We start from the raw sequence: 21663 nt of genomic DNA, 5'->3' as shown, positions 1-21663 counted from the left end.
AAAAAAAAAAAAAAAAAAAAGCAAAATAATTGTTAGTATAAGAGCATCTCCAATGCAAAACTCAAAAAAAACTCTAATTGGCTTATGTGTTGAGTCTCAATTGAGATTCTCTTTTTTATGTGGCTAACTTGAGTGCCTCTAATTCAAGTCCTTCTCCAATGCAACACTCTAAAAAACTCTAATAGAGACACATGTCACACATACATTTAATAGAAAAAAGTCGTTGAGAAAGAAAGACTTTTTATTGGTCCAAAAATTAAATTTGATGACTATGACACTTAAGACTCTCAAAAGAGATCTCAAAAATAGAGTTTCTAGTTGAGACATCTTAAAACTTAATGCTTCCACATCATCTTAAAATCTCAATTGAGTTTTGCATTGGAGAGGTTTTTTCTCAAAAAAAACTCTAAAGTCCTAAGCGGCACTTAAGATTTTAAGATTGAGTCTTGCATTGGAGATGCTCTAATAAGAAAAAGTATGATAATTTACAAAGAGATATTGGAGTCTTTTGCAAAACCTAATAGTTTGATATTTTCGTAATCTAGATTACTATCATGCCACAAATACATAAATTATAAGGAAGTACCTTTATGGTTTAGGAATATAACTTTATCGGTGACATTGGAAGAATATATTTTGTCCATAGAATACTTACTTTCTCCCACCTACTACAATGCCAACTTTCCAATTGCATAAATCCTGAAAAAGCCATGTAGGGAGCGGAGCAAAGTTAATCTATAATCTTCACCCATGTTAAGTGGTTTGATATGCTAAAACTATTAAATAGTGTTTGAGAAAACGACTATATATTCGCCCAATTTGTATTTTGGGTATGTATAGTTGTTCTCAATTGTTGCAGATTTCTTTTCTATATGAAAAATAATATTCTCTTATGTCACTTGCATATACATAATAGTTGTCATAGTCGTCATTTTTACGTTATTTTCCAGTTACATACATTTCTCAACAATATTCGTTTTGACAAGTAAAGTCTTCTTTTATAGAAAGGTAAAATGTCGCTCACAGTCTTAAGCAGGATCTCCAAGAGTGAGGTTATTCGTTCTTTAGCAGAGCCATGTGAGCGCCTTACAAAAAAAGTTATCTATTTTCATTATAACATTAACATATATGACTTGCTATAGTCAACTACCACAGACAATTCAGATACTAATTTAATAATTTACTAATTCTTCTGGTATTAATTTGTTCATTAAATAATTTGAACTTCTTCTTTTGATAAGCATATGCTTTGTTCCATTAAAATGTGTGAAACTAGCATGTCTCGGTTGAATTAATAATTTATTCCGAGTCTATAAAGCTCTGGAACTCAGAATTTCCTCGCTGGAGTTCGAGAAATGAAGAATGTTGTTGTCCCCATACTCTTAGTAGAATCAAAACTGTAACCTAACGTTCACTCCACTTCTTTCCTTAAAACATGGAGTCTTAATTTGGTCCCATATGTCAATAGGAAATTGTATCGTGCCCTATCATAACACTTAGATAGTGTTGCTTTTTGATCTGAGATATGAGTATGAAGTTTGATTTGATTGGATTTAGATTTCAGATATGATTTATTTTCGACTTCAAATTAAGGAAATGGGGATGGAGTTTCAATTTTAATTTTTCTTAGAAACCCAATATTTGTATTTGTTTTAGTAAAAAATCTAAATATTTATATTTTGTTTGGTTAGAGATCTAAAGATTTGTATTTCGTTTAGTTAAAAACCTGATTCTTTTTGCAATCCTCTTGCAAATTGTTGTAACTTTCTTGCAAGTCCTTGCAACCTTCTTGCAAGTTGTTGCTAATTTTTTGCCAGCCTATTGCAAGTTGTTGTAACATTTTTGTAATTGTTGCAAACTTCTTGCAAGTTGTTGCAAACTTCTTGCAAGTTGTTGCAAATTTGTTGTAAGTTGTTGCCAAGTACGAAAATATTTAGAGAACTGGAGACTATACAAAATTGAGTGATCATTTTTTACCAAATCAAAAATTTAAGTAGAGTTTTGACTATTTCTTTTCAAATTCTGATTTTGTCCCTGCTGACCAAGTACTCTCTACTTCCTTCAATTACATCCTAGAAACTTCTATGACATAAATTGATCGACTATACCACTTACTGGAGTACTATTTTTAGTATGATTTAAAATTCAAAGTGATTGCTCAATTTCTCTTGTCATTGACTCATTGTTGTTGCGTATAACCTACGTATTATTTCCTTGGTTTCTTATTTTCTTTCTTTGGAGTAAAATACGTTATGTTTATCTCTATTACAAAATCTAATCAACGTTGGGCAACACCTAAAAACATATAAATTTGTTGCCAGACACATTTAAGAGTAATTTATATTTTATTTGAAACCCTTCCTCCTAGACTTAAACAATTTCATTTGTGTAAATAAATAACGGGTTTGCCCATTAATTAATAATACTTTTATTTGGTATGGGAGCATACGTTTTGAACCTGCTTGCTGTCATAAAAAACCATTATATTGTACATACACATGTAACTCTCTGTTCAAGCCAAACAGGATTTAGTGTGAATAAAATAAACTTGAGGGTTTATTTTAAATTTCTTTTTGAGTCTTTTGCTTGAAGTTGAAGGAAAACCCATTTCTTCACATACAATCCAGAGAAAAATTAAAAATTGTGGGGTTATACTGATTTTCTTCCTCTTAAAATTGGAGAAGAATATGGATTGAGAATCTAGTGTAATATTTGACATATATTCTTGATTTCTCATGCTTAATGTCAAAGGCATTAGCAAAAGAGAAACAAAAATTATATTACCTCAAAGTATTAGGGAAATAACCCAAAAAATTATATTTGTCTTAGTATATCAAGTCTCAATTGAAATTCTCTTTTCTAAATGACACTAATAAGATCTCCTATTCAAAAGTCACCTCTAATACCACATTCTACAAAAATTTAAAATTATTTATGTGATATTTCATAGATGGGTAGTTTGTTTTTAACATTCAGTGGACAACTGAAGTCCTCAAGTTTCTTAATCTTTTTTTTTTTTTTTTTGTTGAAAGCTCAAGTTTCTTAATCTACTAATTTCAGCCAAAATGGCCTAAGGTTTGACCTTTATTTTCAACTAAAGGTACCATAATCACAAATAACTTTACGAATGCTTTTGGGATCTTATCTTACATTTGTTCTCTTGTAGCTTTGTGTTTGGCAGTTACATTTATTGGAGAACGAGTGGAGTTGAAGTGCAATTTGACGCGTGTCGCAAACACTTGAGCAAGATCAAATGCAGTTCTTGTGGTGCACTATTCTTAGACCGAATTATGAGGTATGATCTTCCATATGTACGCTTGATTTGTTATGAGATTTTACAGATGGACAGATTTTCAGTATTGTTTGCTACATATTGTGGTGAGGGTATTAGTGGTGATGGATTATGGAACCCTGACATCACCCGGTTGTGATGACTACTCACTTTTGTATTTTCTTTCCCCCCTTCGCCCCTCTACTTTCAATTTGTATGAATGTGTATTTTTTTAATCACATCGGTTTTCTACTTGCCTTTGATACCATGTGTGAATATATTAGAGATTTCAAGTCTGAAAAAAAATGAAATTCCATTATAGTGAACTGATTCGGTTACAGCTTGAACTCTATATTTATAGAGAGAGTTCTGTAATTAATGGGCTGGACCCTTATAATCCTGAAGGCACCTATATTCTAACGGCACCTCTTTACTTCTCTTCACTACTCACACTATCTTTTCCATCTTCTCTGCTGTCATACCCACTCACATCAATTCCCATAGCAGCGTGAAGAGAGAAGAGAGTTGTGAATTGCACTTTTGGGTAATTATAATACCATCTTCACTCAACCACCGTACCACCATCACCACGACCACAATCACCAACACCAAACCAACATTAGCAGTATTAAGGATCCACACGGATCCAAACCGGTTCCACTTGGGAACCCAAGTGGCTGGTCCACATGATGTAATTTACTTAGTCAATTTTAGTTATGATTTTATTTATCTTAGATAGACATAGTTAGGATTGTATTACTTCCTTATAAATAGTTGTAAACCATCTCCAGAAATAATATACTGAGAGAATCAATTTCACACTATTGATATAATCTCTGACTTATCTCTCTCTCGGTTCGATACTCTCTCTCTCGTTCTGTTTTAACCATTAATAAGAGGAGGATTAATCCTCTTCACAAGCAAGACCACTATCACAAACCACCACGAGTGCTCCAGCCTCCAGCCTCCAGCCTCCACCACCACTATTGGTATCACAATCATCACCACACCATCATAAACCTCCACCCCGGCTATCACCAAAATCGATAGGATTAGTGTGGATAGTTGAGCATTTATTTCCTAAAATAACTTCGCTTTTGCTTTGAGGCAAATCTTAGAAGAACCATTTACTTCTACATGTCAAAAAAACATAGTATTAAGTATCCATTTGAGAACAACTATAATCTTCAAAAAGAAAAACGGAGAACAACTATATACAATGTTTATATTAGGTTCAAATAGTATGAATGAGTACAATTGATTAATTTTTTAATTATTACAAAATGTGTCCCATGGAAAAGAAAAGTTCTTTCCGCTTCTACTCAACTCATTGAACATAAATGCCCACAAACTAAGCCGTCCAAAATAAAAATTAGTCTAGAATAGTCATACTTCTGTTTAGACCGTCAATATTCATCGAGATGGTGAATCAAACAAAACAAATAACGCTCAGATTATAAGGACGACAAATTCCCTAAGGTTAAGATCCTTCCTCCACGGACAAGTGTACGGGAAATATTTTGCCCTAATTTCTACAGATTATCATTGTTTATCAGAAAAAAAAAGTTTCTATTTGGACTCTTTATTTAATAAGCAACTCTACTTATCAAGTGATAAGTAAACTTACTTATTTCCCAAATCTTACCTTGTTTGCATATATCTTCTCCTTCCCTCTATTTGATTTTATATTGTTCTTGATTTGATCGCTCGCTCGCTTGTCTGGTTCTTCTTCTCTTCCCACACGGTAAGATTTCTATCATTCCGATAAAACCCTAATTTTGATAAATCTTATCCTTTTTAGATCTTTCACTAGCTTAGTATCTGATTACTCTGTTTTCAAGTTGATTTGGTAATTTGAGTTTTCTTAATTCAGATAAACCCTAATTCTCCATTTTTGATTTGCGTTTGAATCAATGTGTTGATTTTGATAGGAACGAAGAAGAAGTTTGTAAAAGATGAGTATAGTAGATCAAGAACTTCATGTTATGATTCTCCAGTTCCTCAATGAAAATAACTTCAAAGACACAATGCACGAGTAATTTGATTAAACCCTTAATTTCTTGTTTGCTTCATTGGAGAATATAGTCTTTTGAATCATTATTCTCTCTCTGTATTTTTTTTTTGAATAGGTTAGAGAAGAAAACTGGGGTTTTCTTTAGCATGGAGTATTTCAAAGAACAATTGCTTGAAGGAAATTTGGATACTGTTGATGAATACCTTCAAGGTTTTACTAAAGTGAATCAAACCCAACAATCGATTAAACTCTTCTTCGAAATTAGGAAACAGAAGTTATTAGAAGCATTGGACAAGTAAGTTTTTCGATATTTGTGATTTCCCTTTTCTCCCATTAGAGATCACAAACAATTGACTCGAGTCGGGTTTCAGTCTATTTTGTCTGACTCGTTTGAATGGCTGAATTTGGGCTAGTTTTGAGTCCATTTGAGCCAAACAATTGAAATTCAGACGAGTCAGACCAGTTAGATTCAAACAATGGAAAAAAAGACACTACCTTCGAGAATTTCTTCTCGATTAGAGTTACGTGTTTTTGATATCTTGGTCTGCATTTGTTTATTCTTGACTATATATGATGGTTCCGTAATTCGGTTTGCTTATAGGCTTGACTTTTCGAAAGCTAAAAATATTCTCAAAAAGGACCTCGAGTTTATCAAGACTTATAATGAAGATCTATTCAAGGATTTGACACAACTCATGACACTGGATAACTTTAGGTATGTCAAAAGAAATACATCATCTGAAATTTAATTTAACTTGGTAATTGTAGTTTTAACTAGTTTTTTTTAGACAACATGAAAATCTTACCGGGTATAAAGACATACAATCTGCACGAGCACGATTGGCAGATTCACTTAAAACCTTGATCGAATCGACTCCTCTATTTAAGAAGAAGTTGCAATTTCCTGTCCTCAACGACTCGTGTTTACTAACTCGTGTTAAACAGAGGTAATTATGAGCTTTACATAAATTATAGTACTTGTCATGTTTTTCTTAGTGGCCGAGTTATAATTGGGGTTTGAATATTTATTTATAATTAAGCAGCTTAAGTTGGCAGTGTTCTCAGAATGAGAATCGGAGTCCGTATCCATTTCAAGGATCCATTCTTGATGATCATTCTCATGGAGGGGTTCCTCTATCGCATCCACATCAGGTAGTAATCTTGTCGTTGGTTTTATAGTATACATTTACATATTACTTAAGAATTTTATTTATGTAAATACTCAAACTTTTTGTTATCAGCCATTACAACATGGAAGGCCACTAGGTTTTTCTCCCTATGCCAAAGGGATGAATTATACTCTTAGAACTCCAGGTACATTTTGATTCTATTAAGTGAACATTCTTGTGTTAGAGCTCTGAAATTCGGTTTCGATATTTGAGATCATTTACTTACTCTTGAATTGATTCACTGCATTCTTTAGATGCTGGTTTCGCGACAAGAACACAAAGTGGGCTTCCTTATGAGGTGGGTTTCTAATTGCTCTTACGCGGTGAACCATTGTAATTTAGGTTATGATCTCTGACTGAAAACCAATTTCATTGTAGTCTGCCAAGATTTTGATGCCAACTGAAATTAGACAACCAGCTCAGTGTCGTTCCCTACGAATCCCTGACAAAACGAGATTAAAGGTATGAGGCATTCTGATTAGTGGTTTTACTTTCTTTCTGTAAGGTACTATCAGTATCTAACTGTTTAGTTAAAGCGGGCATTTTGAGCATTATGTTAACGTATATCTCAAGCTTAAAGAAATCAGTCCACTAGCTACAAAATTAGTATTTCGAGACAATTGATTTTCATCATTCAAGAACCTTTATTTGTATATTTTTTGTGTTTTGCTTTCAGATGTTGAGGTTGAGCTATAGTCATTCAGGTAATTCCATTTTGGCATTAACATCAAGTGGCCTCCATCTGCTTTGGAAATGGACAAAAAATGAGGAAAACCCGGATGGCACGGTAAAATGATCTAAGGAATATACCTTATAAGTCTTTTCCTTCATACGATCTACTTTTTCTTCTATTTTGTGAAAGTCGGAAATCGAGTTAGCGATTTTATTATAAAAAGCTTCGTGGTACAGGTGACAACTAGTTTTCCCCCTGTTCTGCATGATCCAAGAAATGGCTTTCAGATGGTCAATGATGTGACTGGTGTCAACCCTGAGAAAGTTTCTCATTGCTTTTGTTTATCAAATAATGACGCTTTTCTCATTTCATCGTCTGGTGGAAAGATGTCTCTATTCCATGTGGCCAAAGTTGAGGTACGTTAGTAAACAATTTTGTGGCCAGTTTGGTGCCGTTTACATGTCTGTAGGATTTTCACGTGTCGGTTTTTCAATTTGATACTATGAAATCAGACTTTGGCAAGCTACATGCCCGGCCCACCTGCGATATCATCTCTTCTTTTCTACCATGAGAACAACAACATAATTGTCATGGGTAAGGAGGACTCAAAAATCACTATATTTGATAGCTATGCAGAGAAGGTATGGAACTATTGAAGGAGGTAATTTTGTTAAATATCTATAATCTACAGAAAAGAACTTGAATTGTTGTGGTTGTTTTGTTATAGCAAATTGTAAAGGAAATTGAAGGCCATAACTGCAGTAAAATCACGGGGCTCGCTTTTTCTTCACTACTCAATGTACTAGTTTCCTCAGATAATTCTTCTCAGGTCAGTACACTGTCTGTTGCATTCCTAAGAGCTTTTCGTCAACTATTCTGTGTTTTTCGTAATTTGATGTTTCGTGGTACTTAGAACCAGTAACCTAGAAAACGTTCAAGTATGAGATGGTACTAGTTGTACTGTAGTTATAAATATGAAATGATATTCTATCTCTTCTAACAAACCATAAGTACATCATTATCACTTAGCCTTCAAGAAATGCAACCATAGGTAGACCCCACCAAGTAATCTTTGAGGAGAATTGATCTTTCCATTTTGTCATCTAAATTTGGGTTATGTTGATTTCTATAGCTCTGTGTGTGGGCCTGGGGTTCATGGGGAAAGCAAAAAAGCACATTCTTGCTTCCAGCTGCGAGAAGAACCATTTCAGATACCCGAGTGCAATTCAAGAAAGACAAGGTCCACTTCCTTGTGGTGCATCAACTTCAGCTCGCGGTATATGAAGCAACAAAATTACAGTGTATAACCCAGGTATTTTTCATCTCCATCACATCAGTGTAGGAAATACTTTTTAGGTTGTGTTTGTTTTGTGCATTTTAGACCGAGATTTGTTTGAAAATCAAGTCTCGCTTTTAAACATTTTAAACTGTTGTTTCTCACAGTGGGTTGCAGAATCTGTCCCAATCGCCGATGCAACGTTGTCATGTGATAGTCAACTAGTATATACCATCTTCAAGGATGCTACTGTATGTGTATTTAATGCTGAGAACTTTCAACCACAGTATCGGATCGCTCCTCATGCTTATCTTACGGTAAATATGAGGTATGATTTTGCTCTTCTCGCAGAAAACCTGTATGTATTTATATTTTTTTTTTCATTCGGAAAAGACTGATATAATAGTTAGCTAAAAATTCGTTTATGTTTTCTTGATTATATTAGTGGGCTCTCAATTGCTGCTCATCCAACAAACCCCAATCAGTTTGCAGTAGGACTAACCAATGGTGGTATCTATGTAATAGAGCCCCTTGAATCCGAGACACAATGGGGTGTTGCTCGTAAGACTAAATGAGTAGTCAAAAGAATAGTGTGATCATAAAGGTAAAAATACGTACATTCCTATTGGCAAAAAATTCTATTCGTTTTCAGGAACTCGCATTTCTTGACCAGATCTTTGTTTTCTTAGCAGTTCAACCATGTGGGATTATATACTACATTTGAGGAGAATCGGGTCGGCTAAAGAATTATCATCATGGTGAATGTTCTGTTTTGTACTTAGATTCTTCATTCATTACTTGGTTCATCTCTTTTGTGCAGACAAATCAGAAACCTAGTTTTTATACTCTGATATAAGAAGCAAACTAGGTAGACTTGTTAACTTTTGGTGACTCTGTTATTGGTGATCTATCCTTCTGACTTGTTCTTGTTAGTCAAAGTAGGGGAAGTTCTTTTGGTTTCTCAACTGATTTGGCGATGAATGGAGTACTGTATTTCTTAAGATTTTGTCTTGAACGTGTTCTGCTGAAATTCTATCGTTATGATTTCACGCTTACTCATCGGGAATGAAAGTGACATGACAATATTATCGCCAAAATTCTATCGTTGGACGAGAGAAAATATTTTCCCAGGAAAGGAAAATAAGACTGTAGTTAGTATTTACAGTGCAATTTATTTTTCAGATTGGACTCTCTAACTTGTAAATTAGTTTTTCGAGATCAAATTTGTGATGTATAAATAAAAATTAGGGAAGTTTTATAGGCGTCTTAAACATTATTAGGGATTAACTGAAGCAAAACTTAAACCCACATATCTTTTTCGGGTATCGTTGCTGAAATTTTTTCCCCCTTCTCTCTTTCCTCTCTTCTCCCTCCATCAACCCCTGTCTCTCTTCTCTATCCTGGTCAAGATCAACACGAAACAGACCTGTGTGGTGAAAGATACAGACCATGCGACTTCGGGACGACGCTGACCCAAAGTCACCAAAGGGATGGTTTTGGCCCTCCAATTTTTAAAGAGTCCTCTGGTTGAGTTTTTAAAATATTATACTCTTTTACAAAGCAGCTGAAGGAACTTATTTTTATGGCTCCAACATTATAGATGGCTTTGGGCCTCGTAGGTGGTAAGACGGGCCGGGCCTTGCATGCGGCCACACAGGCCCCCACCAGAATAGGCCTATAGTTTTTACAAGTTCGAAACACTGAAACATAGATAATGAAACATAAGTAGTTCAGTGGGCAAACTACTTACACTACACATGAAAGGTTTTAGGTTTGATCCCTTGCTGGTAATGTCATTCTGTTATTTTGTTACAGGTGGAAAACAATCGCCTTTTTTCTTAGGGTGTTTCAAATAATTTTTTTTGAGTAAAATCAGAATTTTCATTCATACAGGTTTTGACCCTTTTGAGTACAACATGGATTTACTAAAATAAATTACAACATGAAATTTACAAAAGTAACAACAACATGAAAAGAAAGGAGTACAATATTGCCAAAATAAAAGACCCTGAAGGTCATAAATAAAAAGATCTTAAAGATCACGAATGAAAAGACCCTAAAGATCGTGAACAGTGGCGTGGCTGAGAAAAATAGGGCCCGGTGCGAAGTTCTATTCGGGGTCCTTTGATAATATAAGATGAAAATAATTTCTTATACATATTATAGTTAACAAAAAAAAATTAACTTTGGTTACTAAATCCATTTTAGAATGCGCATGAATATAATAATTGACTATGTTTGATGCTTCAAAGTATGTAGGACAATTTTTAAAAATATTTAGGACAAAATAACTTGTCAATCAATTATTTTTTTTTTCAAGAGAGAAAACATTAATTTTAATTTTATACAAATTTTCAAGAATCATTTTTGAAAAAAGAGGACGAAAACAATACTTATTAAACTTCCTTTGAATCATTAGCCTAGAAGCATATATTTGTAATTGATACTTAAAAAAGAAAAAAAAATGGAAGTAGTGAGATTTGAACTTTGACCTCTTGTTTGTAAAAGGAGGTTACCAAATGAGCTACAACTAAGTATTGGTAATGGTTTACTCATTCAACATTTATACCAAGATAAGTTATTCGAGGGGCCCCAATTTCTTCGGTTTTTCTTGTCGTTTGAGGGGGGCCCGGTGCCGTCGCACCTATGGCACCCTCTCTTCCACGCCCTTGTATACTTAACTAAGAAGGATGAACCAAGTAGAGACGAATGACGGTTGCATCAAGAACACCGCCAAGTTTTTCGGAAGAGAATTATGAATGTCACCGGAAACCTTGATATTTGATTTTAAAGATGAAGATTGAGTTATTTAATAACTTTTATCTTCTTCTTTTAAAAAATCAATCAACGAATCTTAGTTTAAAACTCAATCAACGTTGTTGTATGATGCCTACCTACCTTTCCTTTCTATAGGACCTCTTCAATTTGGTGAATTGGAAGAAAAAAGAACCCCATGAAGATCGAAGAACCGCCATCATACCAACTACCTCTTTCCCCCTTCCTCGTCACTGAAAGATGAAGAAAGTTGCAAAAAACAAAGCAAAAAACTTAATTAATACTAAAATAGGGGGACTCTCCTTCAAATGTGAAGGAGAGTCTAGTTTCATTAGTATAATAATTCGACGAATTAATTTCATTTTCTCCCCAATTTATGACTAATTCGTAAGTGTTCCACAGTTCGATTTGATCTCCAAAGGCCAATAAATTTTGAACTTTTTCCAGACTACCCATGGAACCAAAATGGAATTAATCAAAAAAAGTTTAGAAACATAATCTCCACCTCATCCATCCCTCTCTCTTCTATTTCATCACCTCTTTCCTCTACTTCATCCCTCTCGCCGCCTCATCATCTTCTTTGGTGAAGGTCGTCGACGGCCAAAGTTTTTGACAACCGGCCGGCGACCTTCAAACTTAAAAATAATTGTTGCTTCTTCTTTCTCAGTCTCTTTATATCAAACCTTAGATCTAGTTTAGGGAAAACCCAAGCAAGCTTCACTCTTCAACAGTCTATTTCAGACTGTCTCAATCCGCGGACTTAGGACTGCTCGGTGTGAGACACAGAGAGTGGAAAGAGAGGGGTGTGCTAAGAGTAAAAGGACATAGCGCCTTTAGAGGAACTTGGTAAAAACCCTATCTAATATCTTTGGAAAAAGTCATGTCATTTTCTTCTCGAAATAGACGGCCAGATTATAAAGACAACATTGGTCCCCAAAAAATCTTTCTAAATTTTCGGCCCATAAAAAACTCAAAAATGTACATAACTTAACCTACTTATCAGACGATAAGTAAACCACCTTATCACACTCCTCCTATATATTTTTACCTTCACTCTTTCATCTCGTAATCGTCGTCCCTCACCGCATTCCTTCTCTTCACTTTCAATTCCTCTAATTTCAGTTTCTCTCTCTAAAATCTTTCGATCCTCCAAATTTTCTGTTGATTTCTTCTTCCTTTGAAGTTCTTGTGAGTTTCATTTTCCTCTGTTTCATTATTCATTTCTATGGTTCTTTTTAAGTTATTTGATTGTTTATGTTACTGATTTTGATTATCAAAACCTAGAGATCTAATTTCATTCTTATAATTATTGATCTATTTAATCTCTTGTTGGATCGGTGAAGATCTTTTAGAATTCTAGTTCAGATTCAATTTTCACATGTTCATGGATTTTTTAGTTTTCTGTTTGATTGATGAAGATTATCACTTAATCTTTTTTGTTTCAGATGGATAAAGATCTCATCTTTAGGGTTCTTGAGTTCCTTAATGATCATAACTACAAGGAATCTGTTCTCATGTGAGCTTAATTAATTATCTGCTAATTTTTCAATTATTGTTAATTAATTTATGGAGTATGTTTTTATTTATTTACTGATTTAATTTCATTTTTATTTGAATTTGAATAGGATGGGACAAGAATCAGGTCTTTTCTTAAGCCTCAATTATGTTGAAGAAGAAGTACAAAAAGGGAACTTCGATGAAGTAGAGAAATATCTTTTTAGTTTTACAAAACTAGACGAAAATCGAATTTCGATTAAGATTTTTTTCGAAATTAGAAAACATAAGTATCTTGAGGCATTAGAGAAGTAAGCTTTTGATTTTAGAAAGTCTTTTTTTTCCTGAATTTTAATTACTTATTATGAACTAAAAAAAAGAGTTTTTTTTCTAGGAGGGATCTTGAGAAGGCGTGTTTTATTCTAAACGATGATTTGAAGGTTTTTGAGACATATGATAAGGATTTGTTCATGAAAATGACCGAGCTAATCACATTAGAGGATTTCAGGTATGGTCAAAATTACTAGAGTTTTATTTTCTAATCATAGGAGTATATGAAATTTGAGTGAAGTTCTACATTGACAAGGGTCAGATTTTTGAATTTTTGTTCTTCTCTGACCTGTGATGTTTGACTTGTCCGAATGACTAATTTTATGTTTATTTGAAGTAGACGATTTAGATTGAGATATTGAGAAAGAAAAAAGATATCACCTTATTTAAATTCTATTATTGATTTTGTGATGGTAATTTTAAAGTTGGGTTTGGGGTTTTCTAGGACACATGAAGATCTTTCTTGGTATGGAAATGGGGAATTTGAAAGAATAACTTTGTCAATTGTGCTAAAAACATTGATCAAGACCAACCCTATATTAAAAGACAAGCTAAAATTTCCTGAAAGGTAATGGTTGTTTTTATATCTTTCTCATCTTCCTCGATATTGTTAAATTTTGTACTTCACCGTAAATTTTGATTAATTGTATAACTTATTATTGTATGTATATTTCGAAATAAGTAAAACATAATCGTGTTATCTTATTTGACAGCTTCAATAGCCGTCTTCGTCAAGAAAACGACGAACTTCAGGTACGTGAACCTACTGCTTAGTTTGTCATAAAACCATTCAAATCATAAATATATACATATATACATGCATACGTCATAACGTGTACACGTTTAGGGTTTAAGATTTAGGGTTTAGTGTAAACTGTACTAACGTCATTGAAATTTGAACTTCTTGTGATCAGTTAATTGAAAATACAATATCAGGACAGGTTCTAACAGGTTTAGAAGAATGGTTTGATTTGTCATTGAAACCAGGTATTTGGTTTTTTGTAGTTACCCATCCTTAATATCACTTTATTTTATATGAATAACTGAGTTATACATGTACAATATTTCTAATCTATTTACTTATAGAGTTAAGTGTTGTCTTCTTCAGATGCAATTTTAGAGCTTAATAGGCTCGCACTTTCAGACGATCGTGTGCTTCCTTTGAATTCTGACAATTTGTCCGAAAGTTCTTCTCAAGCTAGCACTTCTAATAAGGTATACATTAGGACTTGGTTAGTTATTATCGGTCACGTAGTTTGATATTGCATAAAATCAACTATAGTATGTCTTAAATATATGCTAAGAAGTACTACTCAATTTAATTTGACGTGAAAATTTACGTTTATATAGGTGAATCTTCCTACTTCATCGGAAACTGAGGGTCAAAGTCAAGATGATGATTTACCAAAGACTCTTGCTTGTACACTTAAGGAACAATCCTGTATCACAAGCATGGATTTCCATCCTACACAAGAAACTTTACTTCTTGGTATTGTTTCTTTGAACTTGAACTTTTCTCCTTCCTTTTTCTTGATATATATGATAGCTTCGAAATATATAATCCTGTTGCTTTAGTTGGTACGGATATCGGATCTATATCATTATGGGAAGTTGGATCTAGGAGGACTCTCTACCGACAAGATTTCAAGATTTGGTTTCTGCATAAGTATTCATGTACTTTCAAGGTATCTTAATTGAATAACTAGTTCGAAACTAACAAATATATGATGTTTTTATATCTGAGTAATACTACATTCTAATAAAAACATCTATGAAAACCAGTACAACATAAGAAGGCGTAAAGTTTTATCGGTTAACCGAATATTATGGAGCCCAGATGGTACAATATTTGGTAAGTATACAAAATGTTAAGTTCAATTAAAACTTCACCATAAATAACTCTGTGTAATTTAGTAACGATGGACTTTGTTCTAACAGGAGTTGCATTTTCGTACCGCGCAGTACAAATGTATCACTGCAATGGCCATCGTGTGCTGAAATACAAAGAGGTATAGTTCTAATCCTCCAAATTGGTTCGGGTCTTTCTTTTTTCTTTTCGCCAATTCTAACATAATGTCTTTAGATTGATGCTCATCCTTGTGGAGTCAACGACATAGCCTTCACTTATCGACATCAACAATTATGTTTAATAACCTGTAGTTATAATTGGCTTATTAAGGTAATAGATGTCAAATTAACCTCGTTTTTTCAAGTAAGGTAACCCTTTCATAATATAAGTTGAACTAATACTTTGTTATACTTTTAGGTGTGGAATGTCGAAACTGGACTTGTCCACCAAACTTTCGACGGTGGCGATGGACCTGTTTATTCTCTCCTTCCTCGATGCAAAAATAATATTCAAGTAAGAAATAAACTACTTCATAAGATTGAGCTTCGGAAACATCATTTTTTCATAGGTCTAATGATCTTGTTTTTCTACGTCTCAGTCAATTTTAACGAGTGGAGCCGAAGGAAAGATACAAGAATTTTTTTATGACAGTATTCATGGCACAACAACTTATGATTCTCCGGGCAGAAGATCTACAAAAATTTCTCATTCCGAGGATGGTTCAAGGTTCTATCTTTTAGACCTTTCTTTTACATTCTAGATCATTTCTTGTTGGAAATACTAATTTGAATTATAGATAGTTATGGATTGGAATCATGGAGAACTTGGAGAGTAAGGAGTTATTAGAATTATTAGTCATTATGTGATAATTTAGAGAGTCGTAAGTTACTAATCTAAAGAGTCATAGTTAATGGTCTATAGAGTCACTGTATAAGTATGAACATGAAGTTGTTGGTAAAAAAGAACAAGAAGATATAAGAAACTATCCAAATCATAAACCAAGAAGTAAAAGAAAGCTTGTGAAAGTAAAGTGTGTTCAAGGAGCTCTGTAAGGGCATCTAGCCCGCACATCTCCAAGTTTAGTTTTTGTTAAATCTCCTTTCCTAGTCTATTATTTTACTTCCGACATTTCTCTTTCATTCTAACTTTGTCTTTGAACAATTTTAGGCTATTTCTGAGTGGGAATAGTGCATATGGGGGTGCCTACATTGTTGAGTGGGATGAACATAACCGAACACCAAAGAGGAGTTATCGAGGATTCGAAAACACTGGGTTAAACGTATTCCACATCGATATAACAAGGAATCAATATTTGGCTGTTGGTGATGAGCGAGTGATAAAATTCTGGAACATTAACAACAACAAAATGTTTACCACGGTCCACGCTGATGGAGACCTACCAGTAAGCTAAAAGTGTGGCATTATTAAATTGTTGTAACTGTTAGAAAATATTCCATTGCTGATTGAGTTTTTTTTCTTTCTTTTTTTTTTCACGATTTTCAGGAATGTCCCTGTATTCGTTTCAATAAGAATGGGAATTTGTTAGCTGTATCTTCTCTTGATAATGGAATTAAAATCTTAGCAACTATTGATGGTCTCCGGGTGTTAGATAATCAAAGAAATCCCAATGTGGCTAGAAGTTCAATAATGGTCCGTCTTTCGACTTTTTCCGATTTTTTTTGTACTTGGATGCAATTGCTTAGATTCATGTTATTCTCATTACTTTTTCAGAGACTTCCAATAAAAAATGAAAATTGTCATATTCAGTTGATGTCTAAGTAACATTTTGAATTTTTTAAAAGGGTTTCAAACTTGAGGAGGTAGAAGCAGCATTAAAGAGGGAAGCAGCTTTAAAGAGTGGAGCTGCATTAGAGAGCGAACCCATGAAGATTAGTACGATTAGAGATCCGACTCATTGTCGATCATTGAAACTCTCTATACCCCTCAAACTTCCCAAGGTTGGAATCTCTTACTTGATCTTGTTACTTGTCTTATAAGGTATCACGTCATATTGTTATCCGATAGTTTCGACTACATGCTATGCGGCTATGCCCATGTAAGATGCAAACTAAGAACAAGAGACAATAATATGACTTCTTGCAGATATCAAAGTTGGCATATACTAGAAAGGGCAATGGAATTGTAGCAGCAGCAGCTGAACTCCTTTTGCTATGGAAATGGGACAAAAATGATGAGAATCCTAGTGGCAATGTATTTTTCTTTTCTTTCTTTTTCACTTTTTACCTATAAAAGTTGGAAACGAGCCCGTAAGTTAACAAAAAAGATTCATCATGTATAGGCGACAGCCCGTTTTTCTCCAACGGTATCTCAACCACATAATACGATGAGAAACGACGTTTATGGTACTATTCCCGAAGAAAGGGTAACTTACTTCTCAATTTCGAATGATGAAACTTGGATAGTCGCATCAACTGGGAGGAGTCTTTCTACGTTCACTTTAATCTCGGACGAATATAAGGTAAGTTTTGAATAACTTTGTATTGACGACTACGCAAACTTCTATAAATTATACTTGTTCAATAATTTTACTTGCCAATCACAGAGACTGTATACAAGAATCCGTCAACCACCAAGGGTCACTTGTATTATGTTCTTGAATAATCAAAAATGTATTATCGGCATGGAGGATGCAACTATTTTGATATTTTGTGTTTATGATGGCAAGGTACGCGTACTTGTATATATACACATATGTATACTGCACAGTTATGGATATATATATATATATATATATACACTTCGAAACTGAGTAATGTTCTGATTTATGCAGACGGTAAGTATTATTGAAGGGCACAATATCGGGAGAATCACTGGGTTAGCCTTCTGTGAAGAACATTATAAATTAGTTATCGCCGATGAAAATGCTCAGGTTTGTACTTGTATTAAAAATGAAAAGTTCACTAGTAATCAACTCACTGAGATTTACACATTGGAAAAGATAAAATTACTAATTTTATTTGATCTAGATTTGTTTGAGGAATTGGGTTACTATGGTGGAAGAGGCCCATACATTTTTGGAATGTCCCATCGGGAACAAACCTGTAAGTGATACGCGCCTACAGATGATGACAAATAAGAGTAACTTTCTTGTTGTGCACCAAACTCAAATCGCGATATATGCAGTGAAACAATTAGTTTGTTTAAGCCAGGTATATTTATCTACTTAATCTTCATCTTGAACATGTAAATCCTGACTCGTCTAAATGGTTGACTTAGGTTAGTTTCAAAGATTATTTTTTTTGTCTGACTCGTGAGTCTGACTCATTTCGCATGACTGATTTAGGCTTAAGTTCTAGCCTTGATAAGTATAAGTAGTCTAAGCAGACTGAAACAATTCAGATTCAGATGAGTCAGATTCAAAGAATAAAAATAAACACCATCTTAGTACCTTGTCTATCTTTCGACTATTTATATTTTCTTGGTTTTGCAGTGGTTGATAAGTGAATCTTCTGCACCAATTACTGATGCAACATTATCATGCGACGACGCCCATGCATATGTCAGCTTTTTGGATGGAAAAGTGGGTGTATTTAAAGTAGATGACTATAAGCTGGATTTTCTTATTATGATTCACCCATCTGCCTATTTTCCACCAAGCATAAGGTATGAATTTGCTCATTGATTCCGTAAATTCTAAACCCTAAACAACATAGGTTAAACCCCAACGCTAAACGAAGTAACTGTCCCAATAAAGTACTAGGATAAGATCTTAGTCGGCATCAGGTCAAATCATGAAAAATTGTGCAGTCCTAAAACAGAAGACTTCGTAATGAATGTTTAACGTTAGTCAGTCAGAATCTCTCCTTGGACGTAATAAACTCATAATAGATGTATAGTCGCTATCAGAAGCATGCAGATAAGCAATCAAATCATGTTGTGTCAGTAATAACCAGCCCTTCTTAAAATCAACAAAAATGCGTCAACACCCACATTTGTTGAGGGAATATGGGCCTTTACTAGAAGACAAATAATTCACCAACTAGTCTCGTTATAAACGAAAGTTGAGTACGAAAGTTAGGATAATATATTGAATTGTTTTATGATATTCTTGGTTAGGTCATGCGGTTATAAAGTGTACCCTATTAGCATTGCTGCTCATCCCTCAAAGCCGTTCCAGTTTGCGGTGGGGCTAACAGATGGTACTGTCCATGTAGTAGAGTCTCTCAGTCCTCATGTGAAATGGGGTCTCACGGAATCTGGTGAACAATTTCCAATGCCTACAAAATATAAGGATCCGTTCGCCATCTTTGATAAGTAAAGAATTACTTATGTTTTTCATTTGCTCTCTCTCTCTCTTTGCACAGAGTTAACATTTGTTAGTAATTTTGAAACATCACCAGACAGTCATTGAAAATAAACTTTGTATTCGAATTCCTATTTATGATTAGAGATTATTAATATTTTTAGTATTGTGGGTTTTTTTCTCTATTAAGAGATTATTAATATTTTTGGTTGCTAGTTACCCATTCTCTCATGTGAGACTATTCTCACACGCCCTCTCACGTGTGACGTTTTTTGAGCCTAACACGTGTGTTTTTTTCTTTACGAGTGACGTGGAGTACGTGCAGCTTTTAAGCCTATCACGTGTGGGCCTAGCTCTGATACCATGTTAAGTTTGTGGTCATCCAACTCAAAACCAATTGGCAATGAGTGGAGAGGACCTATACTTTATATTCTTGGTTGCTAGTTACACATTCTCCCATGTGAGACTATTCTCACAAACCTATCCGGCTTATTTATTTCAGATTCTTCGTGACTTTTAACATGTGAATTGAGTGACTTGGAGTTATTTCGACAACGTTGGTGAATCATTTCAACTGCTAGAAATGCTCTTATAAACAATTTTATTGATTAACTTGCTTAATTTTTCTGATTTTTTTTATGATCAAAGCATATTAGGATCAATTTTATTTATACTAGAGTCTCTAGCTAACTAGGAAGATCTAGATATTTTCTTGTCTGAAATTTACAAAGCAATTACCACACTCTCTAGATTTATCTCTTTGAACATTCCAACCCAAAATAGTAAGAGGTATAATGTAGACATTTCTTAGAAATTTATTGGTAGATATTTAGGAAATTAGATGTTCGACACTCCTTTATTTGTAATTTTCATTATTGATTTCTTGAATTGATGAAACATTTTCATTAGAGTGAAGATATCTGCCAATTGCTAAACGTTGTTCGACAAACTGATGTTGAATTTTCCTCTTCTACTAAATTACGGATGAAGTGGTGTCGAAGCTCAATATGCTTCGTGTGGTTATGAAACATCGAATTTGCTATTGCCAACATATTGTCACAATAAATAGTTGTAGGATTTTTGTAAAATCAAGTCTTCCACAATTTTCTTACCCATACTGACTTGTATGTTGCATTAGTTATTGCAATATATTTTGCCATAAAAATATATCCCATGTAATTTAGTCAATATGTAGAGTAAATAATATAATAAATTTTCGGGTTTTAGGCCTCTTTCATGTTGCCGGACTTTAAACCTCTTTTATTATGGTTTAAATTACACAATTATTGTGCTCTCACATCGTCATGATGTATCAGTGCCTTGTAACGACTAATGTAGATTGTAATCGATTTCTCAAAAATATACGGATGATAATACAATAGTCTTTTGTTTTTAGTTTTAAAACCATGTAACTTTATATTCAGTCTCACCAAGAAAGTCAGTTCACCGTAAAATCAGGCCAAAAGTTCGTTTTACTTTTGCGGATCTTGATTCCTGTGAGACCCATGAATTTTACTTGTATATTACAAAACTCCACAGGCCAAAAGTTCAACTCTATAGAAGATCGATCAATCGTTTGGATGTGAAACTTGCACAAGTCATGTATATGCAAGATTTACACACATGTTTGCGGATAATTCGGTGAATGCTGAAGTGCGGAAAGCATTCACTTAATGAAATTGCTACATTAACATGTTGGATGACATGCCCGACGCCATGTCCAGTCATCTAACTGACGTGGACATAGTTGAAAGGTTGACCCGTAAATCTCAGCCATCAAAAAACCAACCGTCCAGATTGATTTTTCATCAACCAAATATTCCAAATCAGAAAAAGGTTTCTCTCTCTGGGGTTTTCAACGAGAATTTTCCGCCCACTCTTTCGCTCTCACCGGAGTTGTATCGCTTCTCGTCGGCGTTATCTAGCCCTCTCGTCAAAGTTATCTCCACCCTCAAACGAGACGCGACTTCATTTTTAACGTGAGTCTAATTAACAAAACCCTAGATTTTTATGAAGAAGACTATTTCAATGTTTTAGGGTTTGGTTAATTTTCTATTGGGTTGTGGATTAGAAGTGTTTATGGAGTGAATAAGTTCTTAGTTGTGGCCAACAACTCTTGGTTGGAGTGGTAAGAGGTAATGTCTTCCATCCTAGAGGTCAAGAGTTCGAGGTACGCTGAACAATTCAAAAAAAAAAAAAGTTCTTAGTTGTGTTTAATTTTCAGATTTTTAACGTGAGTCTCTACCTTTCTTTTTATGAAAAGAATCTCTACCTATTTAGCATTCTCATTCTGATTTTTCAGACCTATTTAGTTGTGTTTAGTTTTCAGATTTTTAGACTTATCACCACGATTCGCTCTACTATGATGTGGTCTTAGGGGTGTGTTGTAAAGCAATTCCACATTGGTGGGAGACAGGTGTTTAGTGCTCCTCTTAAGAGGTTAAGCACCCTTCCCTAGTGAGGCCGTGAGGTCCAGGTGCGCCAAAGTGGACAGTATCACTAGCAGCCCGGAAAGCTGATCCGCACCATCCTATAACAATAGCTTCTT

At 34.3% G+C, this 21663-nt stretch overlaps 2 protein-coding genes across 5 annotated transcripts; both read left to right on the top strand.

Annotated features, from left to right (window-relative positions):
* The first annotated feature begins 947 nt into the window (after positions 1 to 947).
* Positions 948 to 9458, top strand: LOC147539922 (topless-related protein 1-like). 3 transcript variants are annotated; one of them, XM_086644262.1, is made up of 19 exons: positions 948 to 1077; positions 2951 to 3075; positions 3167 to 3295; positions 5203 to 5306; positions 5401 to 5580; positions 5887 to 6000; positions 6074 to 6232; positions 6329 to 6437; positions 6527 to 6599; positions 6709 to 6752; positions 6833 to 6916; positions 7131 to 7241; positions 7364 to 7543; positions 7640 to 7768; positions 7855 to 7956; positions 8260 to 8439; positions 8571 to 8731; positions 8849 to 9007; positions 9096 to 9458. In XM_086644262.1, exons 4-18 carry the CDS (start codon positions 5227 to 5229, stop codon positions 8976 to 8978), a joined length of 1836 nt encoding a protein of 611 aa, XP_086500388.1. In that variant the 5' UTR covers positions 948 to 1077; positions 2951 to 3075; positions 3167 to 3295; positions 5203 to 5226; the 3' UTR covers positions 8979 to 9007; positions 9096 to 9458. The 3 variants fall into 3 exon arrangements, with proteins under 3 accessions (XP_086500388.1, XP_086500390.1, XP_086500389.1); XM_086644264.1 differs by lacking the exon at positions 2951 to 3075 and having other exon boundaries at positions 966 to 1077; XM_086644263.1 differs by lacking the exons at positions 948 to 1077; positions 2951 to 3075; positions 3167 to 3295 and adding an exon at positions 4070 to 5015.
* Positions 9459 to 12243: 2785 nt separating this feature from the next.
* Positions 12244 to 19281, top strand: LOC147539921 (protein TOPLESS-like). 2 transcript variants are annotated; one of them, XM_086641428.1, is made up of 25 exons: positions 12244 to 12366; positions 12624 to 12694; positions 12804 to 12983; positions 13067 to 13180; positions 13448 to 13570; positions 13716 to 13755; positions 13917 to 13989; positions 14111 to 14217; positions 14353 to 14491; positions 14578 to 14687; positions 14785 to 14854; positions 14941 to 15011; positions 15086 to 15181; positions 15269 to 15364; positions 15450 to 15577; positions 16019 to 16253; positions 16355 to 16501; positions 16654 to 16809; positions 16955 to 17062; positions 17151 to 17330; positions 17415 to 17537; positions 17643 to 17741; positions 17839 to 18021; positions 18303 to 18475; positions 18929 to 19281. In XM_086641428.1, exons 2-25 carry the CDS (start codon positions 12624 to 12626, stop codon positions 19128 to 19130), a joined length of 3024 nt encoding a protein of 1007 aa, XP_086497554.1. In that variant the 5' UTR covers positions 12244 to 12366; the 3' UTR covers positions 19131 to 19281. The 2 variants fall into 2 exon arrangements, with proteins under 2 accessions (XP_086497554.1, XP_086497555.1); XM_086641429.1 differs by having other exon boundaries at positions 12250 to 12366; positions 14965 to 15011.
* The last annotated feature ends 2382 nt before the right edge of the window (positions 19282 to 21663 follow it).

Source organism: Eschscholzia californica, unplaced genomic scaffold, assembly GCF_041429995.1.
Source record: "Eschscholzia californica isolate CP2 unplaced genomic scaffold, dmEscCali1.0.p SCAF_5, whole genome shotgun sequence".
In the NCBI taxonomy this organism is placed as follows: domain Eukaryota; kingdom Viridiplantae; phylum Streptophyta; class Magnoliopsida; order Ranunculales; family Papaveraceae; genus Eschscholzia; species Eschscholzia californica.
This window is presented reverse-complemented; position numbering and strand designations above follow the sequence as displayed.

Coding starts and splice junctions, on each gene's coding strand:
- LOC147539922 (XM_086644262.1), top strand. CDS start 5,227: ATGAGTATAGTAGATCAAGAACTTCATGTTATGATTCTCCAGTTCCTC. Junction 7,957..8,259: donor CCTCAGATAATTCTTCTCAG/GTCAGTACACTG, acceptor TGATTTCTATAG/CTCTGTGTGTGGGCCTGGGG. Junction 8,440..8,570: donor AATTACAGTGTATAACCCAG/GTATTTTTCATC, acceptor TGTTTCTCACAG/TGGGTTGCAGAATCTGTCCC.
- LOC147539921 (XM_086641428.1), top strand. CDS start 12,624: ATGGATAAAGATCTCATCTTTAGGGTTCTTGAGTTCCTTAATGATCAT. Junction 13,990..14,110: donor TGATTTGTCATTGAAACCAG/GTATTTGGTTTT, acceptor TGTCTTCTTCAG/ATGCAATTTTAGAGCTTAAT. Junction 15,578..16,018: donor CATTCCGAGGATGGTTCAAG/GTTCTATCTTTT, acceptor GAACAATTTTAG/GCTATTTCTGAGTGGGAATA.